The 12,424-nt window shown below is 35.7% G+C and overlaps 2 protein-coding genes across 3 annotated transcripts; one reads left to right on the top strand and one right to left on the bottom strand.

The window, feature by feature from the left end:
- Positions 1-348: 348 nt before the first annotated feature.
- Positions 349-9,544, bottom strand: LOC105630211 (alpha-mannosidase At3g26720). 2 transcript variants are annotated; one of them, XM_012211961.4, is made up of 29 exons: positions 9,066-9,544; positions 8,888-8,971; positions 8,677-8,765; positions 8,342-8,516; positions 7,818-7,937; positions 7,575-7,658; positions 7,422-7,493; positions 7,035-7,148; positions 6,759-6,859; positions 6,581-6,674; positions 6,301-6,468; positions 6,117-6,206; positions 5,552-5,617; positions 5,405-5,461; positions 4,720-4,939; positions 4,484-4,623; positions 4,238-4,306; positions 4,038-4,097; positions 3,870-3,941; positions 3,695-3,742; positions 3,455-3,574; positions 3,099-3,164; positions 2,281-2,393; positions 2,084-2,168; positions 1,841-1,951; positions 1,671-1,766; positions 1,442-1,489; positions 1,047-1,115; positions 349-951 (listed from the first exon to the last, which is right to left on the bottom strand). In XM_012211961.4, the coding sequence occupies exons 1-29, from the start codon at positions 9,264-9,266 to the stop codon at positions 736-738; spliced, it is 3,048 nt and encodes a 1,015-aa protein (XP_012067351.1). In that variant the 5' UTR covers positions 9,267-9,544; the 3' UTR covers positions 349-735. The 2 variants fall into 2 exon arrangements, with proteins under 2 accessions (XP_012067351.1, XP_020533563.1); XM_020677904.3 differs by lacking the exons at positions 8,342-8,516; positions 8,677-8,765; positions 8,888-8,971; positions 9,066-9,544 and adding an exon at positions 8,008-8,319.
- A 319-nt stretch (positions 9,545-9,863) lies between these two features.
- LOC105630212 (midasin-like protein) lies at positions 9,864-12,323 on the top strand. The gene is made up of 2 exons (XM_012211962.3): positions 9,864-10,428; positions 11,093-12,323. The coding sequence occupies exons 1-2, from the start codon at positions 10,033-10,035 to the stop codon at positions 12,041-12,043; spliced, it is 1,347 nt and encodes a 448-aa protein (XP_012067352.1). The 5' UTR covers positions 9,864-10,032; the 3' UTR covers positions 12,044-12,323.
- Positions 12,324-12,424: the final 101 nt, after the last annotated feature.

Raw genomic sequence — 12,424 nt, forward strand, 5'->3', positions numbered from 1 at the left:
AATATTGAAATTTTATGCCAATATACCAAATTGAAGTGATAAGTTACATCAATTTCTATAAAGTTTATTGGGAGGAGCTAAATTTTTACGCTCTACTACCCAAAAGGAGACTATACTTCCTAGTTCTACCAAAAATACAGAAACTTTATGGTACTGAAATCAGTGACCATTTTTTTCATACAGCAGAAACTTGTTTACGGGGGAGTGAAAACCATGGAGATTTGAGTGTCTGATATCCTGCACTACAAACTTAAGTACACAACCAATAGCGCCCATATTGAAACTAATCAACATTATGATGGTATAAGAATTGGTGATCATATTGCTGCAATTTACGCAAGAGAAACGTTTGTCATGCACAAGTGACACTCCTCTTTTTTTTAATTCATTAAGAAGCCCGATGAGCCGAAATAACACTACAGGCTACACAATAGGGGTATCATCCCCTGCACTCACTAAATTGGTGAAAACATTTATGGTCCAGAAAACTCGAAAATCCTCACATAAATGAGAAGACCCACTCCTCACACAAGTGACACTCCCTCTTTTATACATTATGATGCATGACTGATATATGAAACTTAAACCATGCCGACTGTATTTATTATAACTCATCGTTCTGTTTTTGCAACTTTCAGATAGATACTGCAACTACTTCATCTCACCACTTGGCAGGATCCCTCCTTTTGAGACTCTCTTGTGCGTACTGCAGCCGAATTCCATCCTTTTCATATTTCAGGAACCAAACATTTGCAGATGATTGAAATCTATAAAGAAAGTGCGGATCTCCATAGGAGCAAGTTCTACAACTAACTTGGCAGGATCAACAGGTCCTCCCCTTGTCACCCTGTGTTCTTCTTTGTCACTTGCTACTTTCCACATCAACCTCTTCTTCTCCATGACAGCTCTTTCTTGATTGGCAGATAAACTCAACTCTGTTACTTTACTTATCTGTAAAAAAAAGGATCATATTATCAAAATAAAAAATTATGGTTTCTTAATCAACTAACGGCTGCAAATTCTAACAAAATCCTCTATTGCTTTACCTTCTTGTTTGGAAATAGCCTTTTCAATTCCACAATTGCCACAACAGAATAATCTTTGTCCTCTCCAGTCTATGCGTATAGAAAATGGCCACAAAAAAAAAAAAAAAAAAAAAAAAAAAAATCAAGTTTTTTTGGTATCAACATAAATAAAGTTCATGCAAAAGCAACTAAGCTGGACAATAATATACCGTTAAGTCAAGTTTCAATTTTTAAAAGAGAATTAACAATCCACAAGTCCTACCACAATAGAGATACCTACATTAACATTCATGCTACATACAATATGATTCTCAAATTTGTCATGCAAAATGTTGGTCCAGAGGTACTATGAGCTATTATCCATACAGAGAGGGCAATGCATATATGAACAATTAAGAGAAGAGAGGAGCTGAGACCTCGTATAGGTGAGCCAACCGAAGAAGCACCTTTCCATTTTCAAGTTCCTGAAACATTCAGAAAAGAAGAAAATCCTCATTCCTCCAGACATAGAAATGAAAACCATAAAGCTTTGTACTGTTTTCATCAAGGACTCCAAATAAAATTCATTAAAAAAGATCAAGAGAATGCATTCATTCTCCTTCAAGGATATAATTCTAACTCACGAGGTACTTTTTTCTGACTTACCTGAAGGGTTATAACAGCAACATTATTAGGTAAAGAGTAGGACGGATCAATTCCTGAAAAAGAAGGTGTATGTGAATTTATCCAATTACTTCCATCCTGCAAAATAGGAAAAATGATTAGCCAAGCATCGCAAGTTTATATAACAGATTATACTTTAAATGTTGCCATACCTGCTCTGTGAAGGCTAAGAGAATTGGGGAATATATCTCTTGGCCAACTGTCCGACGCCACTTGGCACCTTCTCCAAGATGATCAATTCTAACAAAAAACTTCCCTTGTATCTGCAAAAGTGCATATTACCAAGTCAGTATATTGAATTGAAACTCCTACCATGGCCAGCAGCCTGAGAACAACACACGAGAATTTTGTTGAAGAGTTTCGATCCACAAATGCAAGTTCAAAGTAGTGCTTACAGTTAAGCCCTCGCATCCATTTAAGAAACAAACTGTCTCATTGAGCACCTCACCAACACCTCTTTTATCATCATGAATCAACCTCCTATAAAGCAAAAATAGTGGTTAGAGATCAGCCTAACAAAACTAAACCTGATTAGATACAAGGAAATTACATATGTAATGAGAAACTAAGTGCAATAAACTCCAAGAATGACCTGTGGAGCATCAGTTCTATTTGGCCATCCACCAAGCTAGACCCTCCCACTGAGCGGTCCACCAAAACTGAGAGCTCTGTGCTGTTGTCTTGTACATAAATTCCAAGATTGATCTAGAAAAGTGGAAGAACAGAAAAGGAAATGCGAGAAAAATTAAGGAGAGAAATTTGGAAAGTTATACATAAGAATATTCAGACAAAGAAAACTAAAAATTTACGAAAGAATACAGAAAATGGACTTCGTAGAAATCTAAATGAAAGAAGATGTGTTGAGAATTTCTTTCAAAAGAAGGGCTTTTCTCCAAATAATATTAGCCTTTGCGAGGAAGAAAACTATCGGATAAACTCAAGGGCAGCCCGCCACATTCTAGCTAAAGAATATGAACTTGGGTTTAAGGGCTTCCATCCCACTCCAATTGTCATGAAGCAATAACTGCATAAACTCAACTACAAGAGCCTGCAGCATTGCCATTGTTTTTCATTCAAAAACTATTGATGAGGGAGAAGGTGCAGTCCCACTTCAAATTGTGTAGCTCACCTCATGGAGGAAAAAAAAGGCTATTTATCTCATATGATATTTATCAATTTCTAGATTAGACTAATAAAAGCCAAATTTTGAAACATAAATATTTTTCCATACAAAGAATTGCTGGACATGGACATTGATACATTAAACTTAAGTAATAATTTCGCATGAAAGTTTCATTCATCAGTAACTGGTTGCCGATAGAACTTTCTAAAACTGACCCAAAAGACATAATAAAATATTTTGCATTAACCAGCAAAGATCAAATCATGAATTTTACTGAGGACACGTACGGGGTAATAATTTCCAGCAACTGGTTGATTCACTTCGAGGTCCCAGTCTGTCCTAAAATCTCGAATCTGCAAACCATTTTGAAGTATCAGAAAAAGCACGTAGAAAATAAGTTAACTGCAAAATAAACATCCCCATGCTACATCAAATTAAGCTTCTCATTAATCAGTAGACATTATCCTCGAGTGAAATTTCCATCCAAAAAAAATAAAATATAGAGAAAAAATAAAATAAGCTTGCTTGTAAGATGAAGAGAGAAGCAACATACTGTTAACAATAATACAACAAAAATTAAATAATGAAGCAAGAACAATGTTGGATAAAAGACATTCTATAGACCATTCAAGTCTCAATTTACCCGTTTAATATAGTCACGTCCATTAGAGTCTGTGTAGAATGTGTTATTGGTCTTCATGGTGGTTTTAATTTGAGCTGTGATTTCTTTACCGGTCCCATCATCCACAGGTATAGGCCCAATCTGAATGACATATGTAGGGAGTCATCAATTAAAACCAATAAGTACCTCTTGGTCAGATAGTCTGCACAACCAATAAATGCTAGCCCTTAAAGTAAAATGATGCATCAGAGAATTACTTACAGTGAACTCAACTTCAGCATGCTCCTTCCCCTTGTAGATTCTGGTAACCTATGCATCCACATGGCATAGTGTTACTGAAAGTAGAGAAGACAGAGCCTTTGGAAGAATGAAAACACCAAACGCTGCATCATTTTGATATACTACTTCAAGAAGATATTCTTGATGTCATAACTACCTGAGATATCCATGGGTTGACCTGCTGATGTACTTCATCCAGTATTGGACCCTTTACAAAAGTTGAAGGAACCTGACAGAAAACAGATATTCCACTTTCTTTTCATTAATTGTAACAGTTTATTATTTTCTGCAGAAAAGTTGGTCAAGTGTTATAGAATACAATTACCTGGTTTTCAGATTTTATTGGGAAGGTAGCATTTGGGCGAAAAACATATGCTCCAGATGCCTTCAACAAATAATGGAAATCTCATAAAGCTAAACAGTTGTAGATAACTCTCTCAGGTTGTGAGCCAAAATGAAAATGTAGAATAAGTAATGCAAAAAACAGAAGGTCATAAGATGTATAACACATCAAAGGTTGACTACCTGTGGATCTTCATCCGTGCCATCATTTCCAGTATAATAACTGTAGGATTGTTCAACAGCAGCAGCAACCTTGGAAATGGCAGCAACATTAAAAATTTAGCAAAATTAGAAATTTTAGGATGGTCCCAAAGAGAAAATAACTGAAAAAAAAGAGTCAAATGTGGCATCAGGACTGTAGGAAAAACACAAATCACATTTCTTTCAACAAATAGTGCAGTGCAAAATTAAACTACAATAACGATTTACCAGGCTTCTGCTATTAGTATAATAAGTAAGTTTCCCTTCATCTGCAGTATAAAGCAGCTTTAAACTTCCTTGCCCAACTTCTATGTTCTCATTTGTACTTTCATCCAATTTGTGGACTAGAGAGATGGTTGAACTAGATCCTTTGATGAAGATTATAAGTAGAGCAATTTGTCAGTCACTTGAGAAGAGTTCCATTCCGCAGGAAAATATAATTGAGAAGAAACGATTTTGCTTACCTGTCTGTCTTGTGCTTGAAACTGTGTAAGTGCTGAAACCAAGGGGTGGTATGGATGCTGAAAATGCAAGCCAATATTTGGGTGTTTCGCTTGGGAATTTACCCAGATATGCTTTGACATACTTATTTCTCATGAACAAAGTTGCATTTGAAATAGGTAAAAGTTGAGATTCAATTTCTCTCCCATCTGAATCTTTAACAACAACTTTTTCAGTAGAAACCTGTAGCAAGTGTGATACAAAATCTAGTCATATAGGTGAAAATATCAAGTATTTGATGTTCAAATAACTGCCGCCAGGTATTGTGTAAGTTTTCTACTTCACAATTAGATGAAAGGCCCTCAGATGCAATACCATACCTCCTTTAGAAAGCAATAATAAAACACTTCTGAGCCTGACACCTTAATTTCTAGTTAGACATTTAGAGGTGATACCATAAACTGCTGAGTCAAAGGTTAAATTAGCTTAATTGAAAAAACTAGTTTCCATCTGCACACCCCACCACTGTAGGCCACAAAGTTGCCAGCATCACAAATTTCTCTGCAGAAGTGCACGCATCTCAGAGGCAAAAATAATATTGTTTAGACCAACTGACAGTCTTTACCAAGTTTCCTAAATTTGACTTGTTTTAGGATAAGAGAGGCTCTTATTGTTACAAAATTACAATGCTTAACTACAAAAGCTCACCGGAATTCTTATCACTTCATCTCGCTTCCATCCTAGAGGATTGTAAGCAACAACAACCTACAAAAAGAGAAGAGATTAATTGATATGAAAATGGCAATCATGACCACTAACATGGGAGGATGTGAAAAAAGGGAAAAAGACTCTTACCAAGCTTTTCTCATCAGACAAAATAGCCTCTGATGGAGGACAGTAACTTACATTAAGTAGAGGACACTGCCCAAGAAAATTCACACAGTAGGGTTCAGCAAACTTTTACACCTCATTTTTGGAAAAGAAAAGAGTGATTATGTAAAATTGTCTAATATTTCATAATGGAAAGCAACAAGTATCTTATCCTATTTTCTAGACCTTCACCAAGAAAAGCTACAAAGAAGAAATATTACATATCTTTGTAAACAAGGAAGTTTGCTGCAGATAAAGAAAAATAAGAAAATGAACGAACAATCAGAAAATCAAGCTTCAGCTGTGATAAATAATTACCAGAATAAAGTTCAACGCAATGTTTTGAATTATCTTGATAATTTTGAATATTTAATAGGTTATTATAAACTTGTAAATCACCTAGATACTATTATGGTGTTAATTTAGGTATCAAACGAAAAGCCATTTAGATTAACATAAATGCAGACCATTTGAAATGTAATCGAAGTGCATATGTTATCTGAAATATAAATTGAAATACAACAAGAAAGTAGTGCAGAGACAAAATTGCCTGCTGAAAGTTTGTGACTGAGTTCCCCTGTCCACTGCTTGATCTTGACTCTGCCAAGAAAGCAAGAGAAGAAGCAACTAACTTCTCAGCCTGCAGAGAGACATAACTGAAGCCCATGAGTCTTATAAAAGGTGATATTCCTGTCATGCTGCAAACAGTTGTTGGTTATCAAACTGATATGCACCTCCATGTAGCCAATAGATAAACGCAGAGCATAATCGGCAGCAACATGTTGCCTTTGCGTACCACTAACTGCATCATGATGTTGAGCAATTGCCAAAGCATCAGCAAGTTTATCAGTGTTTGGTCCCAAACTATTCCTGCCTTTAAAGAATTCAAGTTGCCGTGCAGCCTAATTTTAAACAGTGACAACAATTATTATTTAAAGAAAGAAATGAGAGGCTATAAGGACATTTACAAAAAAAAAACATTTGCTGAAGGTATTTAAAGGTGCAAAATCATACAAGATAGTAACCACTCATCATTCTAACATAGCCTTTAAAGGCTGGCCGGCTTGTAAAATAACCTGTCCAATAAGCATTTGGATGATCTGCATACCTGGAGTACAGTAATTTCTATTCTTTCAGTAAGGTCCAAAGAAGCACATACGGTATGGAAATTACAATAGCAAAACAAACTCACGGGAAGAAATCTTCAGTTTTAATAGGCCATTGTTCATTAGCTGCATATTTTGCATCAGTATAGATGGACGGGGTTGAATATAAAGCATTTACACGACCATCCTGGGAATTATCAATAAAAAACATTTATCACATAATTATAATTGCTTCCTCCTTTTGACATGGCTTAGAATACAATAGAGCACAAAACAAGAAGAAAAAGAGGATAACTGAGCGTAAAGCCATTACTATTGTCTACAGTGCCTCATCATCAGTTAGGGTTAAAGAAAAATAATACCTCATTAACATAATGGATGAACTTGTCCATCTGCCTGAACCATGAATTTGCATATTGATAACGAAAATCGGTCCCCATGAGCCACATTATATGATTTGTCCTGGTTACATTAGCCTAAAATGGGGGAGAGAAAAAGAACACTCGATTAACTGCCATTAATCATAGCTCCAGAGTGCAAACATAAAATTTAACCTAGAACATTCATAATGGCACTTACGCTTCTTATCAAATTTATAGGATTTAATATATTACTTACCCTTCTTAACGATGGTATATGATGTATCCATGGATTATTTGCAAAATACAATATCAACAGCAAGGCTTGATATTACCAAGCACGATGGTAACAGAAAAGGAGAGACTAAGTAGCCACTCTTAAGTTATTACCTGAGCTAAAGCAGCAGCTACAAAATCATCGACTCTCTCTTGAACGTTATAGTCAAATAGGAGAATGTCATCCTTCAAACAAAATTATCATGTAAAATTGTAGTTCCATATCAACCAATAAAAAAATGTCATTGTTTCTTGTGCAGTAGTTACCTGAATAGGAGGTGATATGTCATTTATTTCAAATGTGAAACCATCGGGGGGGTCATAATGCCTAGGAAATATACCGGTAAATATCTGTAGAAAGCATCGCCAATGAAGAAGTCAAACAGATGCTAGAAACATCAATAATAAATAAATGAAGTGGAATGTTGAGATAATAACAGGAAGAAAATCTCATTTCCGAAATCAAACGGCAAAAGGGACAAAAGAAATATGTATATTAGACCCTCCAACCTGTGAAGTGGAACTAAGGGACTTGGAACCCCGCCAGATAAACTCAAGGTTCTTCTCCTCTAACCGCTTAGCTCTATCTTGGTAATCAATTCGAGCAAAAAAGAGAGAATCAAATCCTAGCTGCAACCAAAAAAAAAAAATCAGCATATAGGTTGTAGAGTTCATAGAGTTAGAAAAAGGTGTTATTTACCATGTCTCCAGATAGATATCAAGAAAAATTGAATTCTTTCTTCAATGCTCTATCATGCATGTGAAATATCTCATATGAATAATAGGTCCTTTTTGTTTTCCTTTACAGGACAAGAGAATGGCGCTGCTCAAACTCGTGTTCTTAATTCACTGCCACCAAACTCCAATGAGAAAAACACACAACACTCTGACCAGCCTCTTGGTGGCTCAGATAGGTATAATTACCCAAGAAAGCAGTCATTGCCAATTTCAATATAGGAAAAAAAATAACGCATAAAGCAAAGAAGACCATCAAAAAAAAAAAAAAAAAAATTGTAGTATAGTGTTTGATATACCTCAGCACCGAGCAAATAAGCTTGAACAGCAGAATGTCCAAAAGGGTCAATCTGCCAACCAACTCTAGGGAATTGAGCAAATTCATTTTTGATAAATCGATGCCCTAGAGTTGTTTGATCAATCAAATCAATATAATGTGGGGTTGCCTCATCATGCATACACATTCCCCCATTTCTTCCAAAAAGAGAGAACAAAAACACTAATCAGTCAAGAAAGGGAACTTCATAACTTGAATTTCTATTGGCATAGAACCAAAAACTCATTTCCAACATAGCAATTATAATCATTAGCCATAAAATAAGAAAACAACAAGGTGTATTAATGAAATTTTTACATGAATTCTAATTGACCAGATTTGACAAGCTCTTTGACTTTAGCCTTCATTGTTTCACTTTGCTGTCTCCACCATCGCTGAAAGAATGCCTGAACAACAAATTAAATGCTAACAATAAAATTCACCAAGCGCACATATTTGTCTAAAAAAAGACGCAAAAAATTATCTCAGAAACTGTACAAAAAAATGTGAGAGAGTAGAAAATGCTAACCATTTCAACGTAGATGAACTTGCGATTCTTATCCTCAAACAAAGCAGAAATAACAGAGTCCAATACATTCTGAACACACGCCCCCTACCCACCAAACCAAAAACCCATCAAAATTTTATCAAAGTACCAAAAAAAAATTCCTCCTTTAAGTTACAATTCTCCTTAAAATGTCCTTTACCCGAATCGAATTGTTACCACCAAAATAGTACTGGTCAACTGTCTTCAACCAGCCAACATCATCGTGAGAGTGAGGCACCAAATGAACATTAATTTTGCCCGGAACAATTGTTCCCGTGGTATTGTAAGCTATATATTTTGATTCAACGCATAAAATTAGAGCCAAGTATATTGTTAAAGAGTAGAAAGCAATGATCGACATGGTTATAGCAGACTTCTTGGAAGTGGATGAAGAGAAGTGAAGATCATGTGTTCGATGAAATGTGAAGCTTAGTAGAATTTCGGAAGTGGAAATTGGTCTTTGTAAGGTTCCAAAAAAATGAGTCTCACTATTTCTGTCGCTTGCCTATGAAGGAAGCAGGTGAATTTTCTTGCGTGTGAAGATTAGACGCGTGCACTTTGAGATATGGGTTTGTGTTCGTCTTCTGCTTTTGGACAACCATGAAAGTGATGTCTTACTAAACGATCATGCTTTGAATATTGATTATGATGTCTGTGATCTTATCCTTAATGCTTTGATTTTATCTTACTATATTGAATTGATAAATTCTTTATTTGTTTTATTTAATAAAAATAAAGAATAAAGTTGAATTTGCATTGCAAAAATTGAAAACAATATATAATTTGTCAAAATATCAATTTTTTATGCAATTTACATCAAAACTTGCACCGAAATAATAAAAAGCTCAACCTCCAAAATATTTTTCGTCAAAGTGTACATTGCTCATAATTTTTTTTAGGAACAAAATAGATATATCAAACCGCTTGTTGTTTTAGCGCTGTACACTATAAAAAGCCATTGCCCAACTTTCTTTTGGGCCTGGAGTTACAATGTCGGTTACCGTATAGATCCGTTTGGTTATATGAATAACCCCATCCCATAATTAGGATTACTGCTTCCAGAAAAGGCTCAAAACCCTATCCCCTCTTCTTCGCAAACCCAAAAACTAAAAAATAAAGTCACGAAAATGGAAGATAGTTTCAGTGTTCGAGTCGATAAAGCTTTTGGCTCTCTGTCCTCTTCAACAGCAGCGCCATCTTCCAATTTAAGCTCTTTATGGCGTTTAACAGACGAAGAAATCGAGCGAAACGAATGGAAGCGAGACAAAGACAGCCCCGAACCCGAATCCGAAACATTAACGGATTCTTTTCCTTTCAAGAGAGGGTTTTTATCCAGTAATAGAGAGAATTCCGGCGTCGATTTCCGCTGGGAGCTTGAGAAGGACCTGGACGACCTAGACGACGACAACGAGCAGTCATATGCCTCGTCAAGCCAGTCTGTGAAACCTAAACCTGATGATTATAATGAGGAAGAGTGGGAGATTAAGAACTCCATTGGCTTGGACTGTACTCTTGATTACGAGGTATGTATTAGTTTGTTTTGATAAACATTATAGTGGCTTGAGTTGATGTTTGTGTTACTATTATGATCTTATTGTTGTTAAAAAATGTAGATTTCATGGTCTTTACTGATATGGGTGCAATCGAGCAGCACCCGTTTACGAGATTTTTCTGGTTATTTTGGTTTTTGCATGTAGTTAGAGCAAGTTTGATTTGTCTTGAAAATGGAATGAGAATGGGAATGGTATGGGAATGCATGTCAAAAGCTAAAGAATCCTATTTCAAATTTACTTTTTGGAAATCTAAATAGAACTTGTGGTTTATATTAAGGATTATATTTAGAAGTATCATTTCGATATAAATTTTCTAGTTATCTTAAATATAAGGGTAGTTAGAAGTTTTGAATTTCTTGTGAACCAAACAAATAAAAAAAAGTACTTTCCAGGAATTGCTTTTCATCTCCAATTCCACAGTGAAACAAACATTTCTGGTTTTGCTGTTGCTTCTTATGTCTGTCCCATAAGGGGTCGTTTGTTATTATAACAATTAAATAAAATCTGAATTAATAGTTCACATTGTTCCACTAATCAAAACAGATTAATATTAGATGCTTTTTTTCTATATATAAGTTACGTAAACTCTGGGATTTCCCTTCAGAACTTCTAATTATTTATTTACTTAATGCAGGAAGAGGAAGATGAATTCGACAAAGTTGCTGTTGGCAAGGAAAAGCCTGATGATCGCGTGTACATGAAAGGTATAACTGATTATGGAATAGATATAGATTCTAACAATGAGCTTCCCGATACATTTAAGGATATCCCTAGGGATCCACGTGCAAATCACATTGCTGCAAAACTTAGACTCAAAGAAGATGCAGAGGCTGCTAAAAAGATGGATTCTTTGAGGGTTTCTGAACAAGATTCACCACCTGGCATTGATGACCACATTAAGGTGTCGTCGTTTGATGATGGTAATCTAAAATCCATTCTTAAAAGGAAGGACAACGAGTCTGTTTCCAAGTCAATAAATAACGAGTTAGATTCAAAGTCACAAAAACGTGTTCGATTTGACCCAGAATGTAAAGATGGCGATGATAAAGATTCTGATGAAGTCAAAAATATATGCATGGAAACGGATTCAGTAGATGAGTGTCTTGTATATCATCTGCCTCCAGATTATCCTTCTGGAATCCCAGATTATATGCGAAACCCTTCAAAATATACACGCTACACTTTTGATTCATCAAGTGATGTAGATGAGCAATCTAACCGGCAAGCCTTTTGGGACTTTCTAAAGATGCTGAAGAAGTCTAATTCTGTGGAATCACAGCCAGATGATGTTTCTGATGATCGTCCAAAATCATTAACCTTCATACCAAAGAGGAAATCAAGTGAGGCTGAAATGGTCACTGATCCGATGGAGTCAAAGCAAAATCAGGACGATATCAATAAAGAGCCTCTGCTTAGGAAGAGTTTGCCCATTAGCATTGCAGCTGGTACTACAGAAGATAGTGAACCTAGTGTCATGGAGGAAGAAGAATCTGAAACAGCTGCTAGTAGGAAAATTGGTTCACAGAGACTGGGCCGCAAGTATCGGACAAAGAACAGTTTAGAAATAATGGATGAGTCTGTTTAAGAGGGCTGCCATCTTCAGTGAGCTGAGCTACTATATCCTGACTGCTACTTTATTGAACCCATCTGACTGTGTAATTACTAATTTATGCATTTGTATTTCATAGGTATCTGTTGATTTTAGTTCTCGCTTGACTTTCTTTAGGTGGGAGCTTGGTTGGCTTCATCTTCTCAGAAATGATATACTGATGCGATATACATTTCTTGCCATTACAAAGTTTGTTGTAAACTTGTAGTGGGATTTACATTGACAAAATAAACGAGGCATTCGCAGTTTGTCGGAAGCGATCATTTCAAGGTTGGGGATGAGTTATTTATTTTAATTTCAGGCCTAAGTTATGTGCCAAATGAATATAGAAATCAAGAACATTTTTTTTATTCATCA

Source organism: Jatropha curcas, chromosome 1, assembly GCF_041381405.1.
Source record: "Jatropha curcas cultivar XTBG-Jc1 chromosome 1, XTBG_Jcur_1.0, whole genome shotgun sequence".
Classification (NCBI taxonomy): domain Eukaryota; kingdom Viridiplantae; phylum Streptophyta; class Magnoliopsida; order Malpighiales; family Euphorbiaceae; genus Jatropha; species Jatropha curcas.

What these genes read in the sequence shown, in the direction of transcription:
- LOC105630212 (XM_012211962.3), top strand. Translation starts at nt 10,033, where the DNA reads ATGGAAGATAGTTTCAGTGTTCGAGTCGATAAAGCTTTTGGCTCTCTG. An exon ending in ACTGTACTCTTGATTACGAG is followed by an intron (nt 10,429 to 11,092) that starts GTATGTATTAGT and finishes TACTTAATGCAG; the next exon opens with GAAGAGGAAGATGAATTCGA.
- LOC105630211 (XM_012211961.4), bottom strand. Translation starts at nt 9,266, where the DNA reads ATGTCGATCATTGCTTTCTACTCTTTAACAATATACTTGGCTCTAATT. An exon ending in TAGCTGCTGCTTTAGCTCAG is followed by an intron (nt 7,149 to 7,421) that starts GTAATAACTTAA and finishes CCCCCATTTTAG; the next exon opens with GCTAATGTAACCAGGACAAA. An exon ending in TCATCCATTATGTTAATGAG is followed by an intron (nt 6,860 to 7,034) that starts GTATTATTTTTC and finishes GATAATTCCCAG; the next exon opens with GATGGTCGTGTAAATGCTTT.